Source organism: Acromyrmex echinatior, chromosome 2 (assembly GCF_024713525.1).
Source record: "Acromyrmex echinatior isolate Ae372 chromosome 2, ASM2471352v2, whole genome shotgun sequence".
Classification (NCBI taxonomy): domain Eukaryota; kingdom Metazoa; phylum Arthropoda; class Insecta; order Hymenoptera; family Formicidae; genus Acromyrmex; species Acromyrmex echinatior.
Genome location: NC_141853.1, coordinates 2,371,212 through 2,377,044, shown reverse-complemented (window position 1 = coordinate 2,377,044; position 5,833 = coordinate 2,371,212). Strand labels below are relative to the sequence as shown.

General features: G+C 30.4%; 1 protein-coding gene across 1 annotated transcript; it reads right to left on the bottom strand.

Moving 5' to 3' along the window:
• Positions 1-411: 411 nt before the first annotated feature.
• Positions 412-5,738, bottom strand: LOC105145576 (ubiquitin-conjugating enzyme E2Q-like protein 1). The gene is made up of 4 exons (XM_011055221.2): positions 5,214-5,738; positions 4,165-4,442; positions 3,580-3,993; positions 412-3,069 (listed from the first exon to the last, which is right to left on the bottom strand). Exons 2-4 carry the CDS (start codon positions 4,399-4,401, stop codon positions 2,941-2,943), a joined length of 780 nt encoding a protein of 259 aa, XP_011053523.1. The 5' UTR covers positions 4,402-4,442; positions 5,214-5,738; the 3' UTR covers positions 412-2,940.
• Between the last annotated feature and the right edge of the window lie 95 nt (positions 5,739-5,833).

Sequence of the window (5,833 nt, the reverse complement as noted above, 5' to 3'; positions counted from 1 at the left end):
GTCAATTTTGTTCCACATTTTTTTCGTAAATAAATCAAATTAAATGTATAAATTAATTATTATATTTAACGTTTTAACAATGATATAACTATAATTTATTGAGCATTTAAATTCGTAAACTTATAAATAAAATCGTAAAACATACGACCAGATATAAGCAGAGAGCCAAATTGGCTGCAATGGTTTTTCTAGATAGACAAATAAAAATTCAACTATCTTATATGTATAATTGAAAATTTTTTAAATAAAAATTAAGAAACAGAACATGAAAAATGATAAAAATTACAAAAGGATATCATGTGAAAGTAAAGTTGAAAAAAGTTATAGCAATTTGCATTTCGCCAGGAGTCAAATTATTGGTTGCCTCGGTCTTTCTAGTGTTAAAGGCATTTATAGAAAAAAAATAACAAATCTTTGAATAGCAACTTTATTCCAACAGATTTGATAAAACGGCGTTGTAAATCGCTTTTAAGTATAACTTGCAATTAGTTTATAAACTGTTAGCGGAGATAGGAAAGATTAGCACTCTCGTGCTGTACATTTTATTCGTCATTTCTAAAGGACCCTGCATTAATTATTAAAAAATTAGGTCCCGATGAAGTGAGTTAATTTTTACATATATTGTAACTTAAAATGGTGAACAAAAAATGTCATGTATACATGGTCTAAGTAACAGATAATTCTCGAGTGATAGAGTATTAAAGGTGCTCTGTGAACATCCAGATAACAACGTGTTTTAATTATTACTTATATATTACTCACTCTAAAAAAAAGTAGTTGATTCCAAATTGCAGCAACTGAGTTTACATTTATTAGCCAATTGATGCCTTCATGATGTGACAACTTTTTTTTTAGTAGCAACTTGTCAACAAGTTGTCGACTTTAAAATCGTTATCATCAAAATTCGTGTTATTGCCGTCATGTTTTCAATAATAATCTATTATAGGATCATGAGAACTTGGCGTTTTGCTGATAACTTGGATGCTGTTATCTTGCTGTTAAACTACTAGTAATATATGTTTACTAAAATTTTTAGAGAATAGAAAAGTATTATTGAAAAGTAAAATCTCAATCTTAAAGATTGAAAATTGAGCCATTCTTTTTCAAGAGTAATTGCCTGCGTATAGTTACAATGTCAGTATATTCGAATCATTGACAAATACATAGCCAGTTATCAACATCGTATAATTACAAGATTTACGATTTTGTTAAGACATTAGTTATCTATTAGTTATCTATTAGTTTTACACCTTTGATATACTATAGTTCAAGAACTATCCATTATTTGAGTGTGTATATAATACTTTTTTTTCATTACATTATAAATATATAATACAACATATGTGAAAACTAACTCATTTTACCGGGATCCAATTTTTCATACAATTAGTGCAGAGTCCTTTCTAAACACAAAATGTGTTGTACACTTGTATGGTAAAAAAAAGACACAATATACATATGCCTGCCGTCAAACTACTGTTACTACGGCAAATAGGCCAAAAGTATTATTAATATGCGTCAAATTACAACAGTTTCTCATGTATTTGTAAATATTTTACTTATATTTAATTTTTATCCCTCACTTTATTTTTTAAAAGCTTTACTTTTGAAAATCTTGTACAGATATTACTTCTTGGCGCCATATTAAAGTCAATCATTTGAGTAATTAATTGGGTCTCTTATTAATCTAAATACATTTTATGATTCGTTCATTCATGATGAACATTCATGATGAACATTCATGATGAACGTTTACAGTTGCGCGAATCTTTATGATTAAATGTTAATCTAAGTTTTGCAAAGAGACATATTTCGAATTTTTTATATTTATTTGGCACGTACAAGTCCAACATAATGACTGTATGTACAAACACTTCTGCGAATAGTCGATTAAAAAATGCATAAAAAACTGTTTATACACAATAGATAGAATATTGCTGGGTCTTGAAAAAAGAAACTCGAAGAAGCTCATAATCAAGACTTTCGTTTCTGCGGGAATATTTGGACGCAAATATTTTTTCCCTTCAAAAATATTGACGTAAATTAAAAGCGAAAAAACAAGTCATAATATTTAATATTTAGTCTGTTTTCTGTACTAGACTGCACTAGAACTCTCTTTCTCGCTTTCGATAAATATCAAACATACATCTATCTCACTTTAAGTTCCAAAAGTGTATACTAATTCAGCCACAGAAAACAGACCTATTATTTTCGTTGTTCATATGTACACATTCCATCGATTCTTCAATTATTTAACAATAACAATTGCATACATTATTGAGCAATTTCTTTTCTTCATTTCTTTATCAAAGTTAATGAAACAGAGTACTCTGTTATGAGCTTCCAATGTTCAACGGGTAAATTTTGCAAACTTTATCAATTCGAAAAACGTGAATAAGAATAACATTGTAACAATTCCATATTTATCTTAATAATTTTAATTTGGCATAATGATATAAATATAAATTTGTAAGAAAATTTCAAGATCTTTAAAAAATATCTCTTTGATGTGAAATAGATTTTAAAAAATCGTGTCTTTTTTATATAAATATCGAAATTAGTACTTTTGTATCCGATATTCATTTCTTCTTCACTGGAAAAGGAACAAGTAATTAAATAAAAAATGGAAATTTTGTTTAAAGATCTTGAAACTTTCTTTCTCTTTAGAGTCTTACGTATTTTTATTACAAAAATTGAAAAATGACTAAAAAAACTTCCACGCGTGCTGTTTAAACTCTATGCTTTTTCTGGTAACATTTGCTTGTGCATTCTTCTTGCTGTTTAGGCAATAAAATTACACTTTGATTTTCCTAATGCAACAAAAAAATCATTGCGACGTCTCCAGGAAAATCGGAAAAAATCACGTCGATTCGTGCACCTCTTCTCAAGCAAAAAAAAACACAGATCTCTTTCGATTTTTTATGATAACATATTCTGTGGTCAACCTTCAGCGAGCGGTGGTGTCACCCAACCGTATTTCTCGTGTGTTCTCACCAGATTTTTGAATGTTTCCTCGGCCAATTGCCGATTGTACTCCTTGTTCGGCTTTGGCACCCTTGCCACTTGTGCCTGTTGAAATAAAAGCTTCACATAAATCTATAAGGAAACCAGTACATATGAATACATGAGTGACCAATTTTTTTTTAAATTTAATCTTTGTTTTCTTTATAATAATAAACGATTTAAGATGAAAATAAAATTAAATTTCTTAAAATTGAAAATAAGACTATACAAGCATAAATACTAACGTTTTCCATGTGTATATAATATTGTATAATTGTGATGTATTGTACGATATTGTATTAGGTGTTGGAATTAATTCGTAGCGTTTTACAAGTGATGGGAAGTACTTTCATTAATGTATTTTTTAATGCTCATGTGAAATAAATAACATTCTTTCATTAAAAAACGCTACGAATTAATTCCAACACCTAATATTAAGATAATATGATATATAATACTATATAGTATTATATATTACATGTATCACAATTACGTACATTATCGTGATGATACATTTTCATGATACAAATATCTGAAATCATTAATTATTTGATGCAGATTCAAAACAATGCTTACCTGCCCCTTCACAACACTAGCTGCAAACTGCATGATCATCGACTCGACGCTATACGCGCAGCACCATCCTCTCGGCGTAAGGAGTTCCATACAGATAGCACCGCCATGCATTACAAAACCCTGATCGATTCTCGGTGAGATTACCCTCATAAAAGGTGGCGCAAATGGAAACTCCTTCGGAAAAATTACATGCAGCAATATGTGAGGTATCTTTAACTCGCGCATATCGGCTGCTAGCTTGCTGTCTGGATCAATTTTATGCAATCGAACAAACCACTCAAAAACATTATCATTGACGAGCTCCACGGTGAAGGCAGAGTCGCAGCGTTGTGTTCTTTGGATCCTGTTAAACTCTTTCATTAGGCGACGCAGACCGATGTCCTTGTCGTAGACGGCTTTGCATTCGTTGTTATCCTGTATGAGTAAAGCCTGGTTTGAAATTCTCAGGCTATCTCAGGATATCCAAAATCTGATTACAGAATTATGGATACAGAAGCTATTCTATCATGCTTATTTATTGAAAAACAGTGATTAGATCTCCCTTTTGTGATCTTTTCTAATTGATCAATTGAGAATTTCACACACCTTTACAGACTTTTTTGCCTTGAAGAAACAACTGCGATCAGCATGAGTGGAATCTGGATTTTCCAATATCGGTCCATCCATTGGAGTCACAGCATCTGGACGGTGGTGGCGATTTAGGAGTCTCCTTGATGGAGAATTGGTTGAGCTACTGGCTCCCTCCGGTTCAGCTATCTTATCGGAAGATCGAAAGAGCTTTCGGATGGCAGCTACTACTTTTTCCTTGGATTTCGTAGACATGATGAAAGTATTGTGTCGCTTTTTTATGAAGTCTCGCTACTCTATATTTAAAACATTTTTATTTGTGACACATTTCCAAAACTGTATCATGCATGAAATTATAATGGTCTAGTTTTTTATATGTTTAGACTACTTTAAAGAAAAAGAATCAAACAATTTGTATACAAAAGAAAAAAATTAAAGGCATTATAGAAAAAATTATATCAATAAAGTATAAATTGTTTGCATTATAATAGAAAATCAATACAAATGAAAGAATATGTTTTAGATTTTTAGAAAAGTTTCTTAGTGAGGTACATAAATTCATATCATAAAAAGTGATTCCTTCAATTCGTTATAATAATATTAATTATACTAACAACGTATTAATTATATTATATCAACACTGGAATTCATTTTAATTAAAACATTATCATACATTCGGATCATATATAATATACATAATAACATATTTTTAGAAAGAATTTAAAGATACCTTATGAATGTCGGTAAGTTCCTATTTGAATTTTTAATTTTTCGAAATAGAAAACTTTTTTAAATGTTTCTAAAATGATTTTTCAAATGTTTGTAGAATTTTACACTCTGATTTTTCGACAATTGATCGAAAAAAATTCCTATCTATAAATTCCTGTTAAATCAATCTTGCTTAAGTTATAAAATTATCTATTTTTATTAGAAAATTCAACAATGACACAGAATTTTTAAGTCGTACAAAGGGTGTGGAGCAGAGACCTTTCTATGAAATTTTTGTCCATGCAGAACAAATTGAATACTATCCAATTTACTAACTTGTAATCCAATATCGGGCTTACCCATTCTATTCGGTCCTACATCGCATACGATTGACAGATTGTCAACATGCGATTATTGTGTACTACATAAATACACTCAAGAACGGTGAAGATGCGACCACTGAACAGGAGCAGTCTCCACCCTCGTTAAACCACCAATCGACGTCAGCCACGAAAACGACTGAAGGGATAGACGCCGACGTCAACGACGATATCGGCGCTACCGTCGTGAATGGCATAGTTGGCTTCCTTTATCGATCCAATTTACATGACCGATAAGACGATAGCGCGACTGATAGCGCAAACTACGCGTGCAAGTGGCAAACAATAGTTGTTTTTTTCCATCGATAAGTTGAAGTCACCAATAACTTTTTACTTAGAACAGAAACAAAGTGAAAATTTTTATTTTTTAGTATAATTTGTATATATATGTGTGTGTACATAAATAAAAATTTTCACATTTCCACTCTAGAGAAAAAATTACATGACCAATATAGAGAAATTTTATCAGATTAAAGATATAGATAAATATCTATGAATATTTTCTAACATTATTTCCATTAGAAAACTTCAAGATTTAATTTTTTTCAATAAGTAATAACTGTATTCCAAATGTTTACCAAAAAAATACCCGCAAATTC

What these genes read in the sequence shown, in the direction of transcription:
- LOC105145576 (XM_011055221.2), bottom strand. Translation starts at nt 4,401, where the DNA reads ATGTCTACGAAATCCAAGGAAAAAGTAGTAGCTGCCATCCGAAAGCTC. An exon ending in AGGCAAAAAAGTCTGTAAAG is followed by an intron (nt 3,994 to 4,164) that starts GTGTGTGAAATT and finishes TTACTCATACAG; the next exon opens with GATAACAACGAATGCAAAGC. An exon ending in CTAGTGTTGTGAAGGGGCAG is followed by an intron (nt 3,070 to 3,579) that starts GTAAGCATTGTT and finishes TTATTTCAACAG; the next exon opens with GCACAAGTGGCAAGGGTGCC.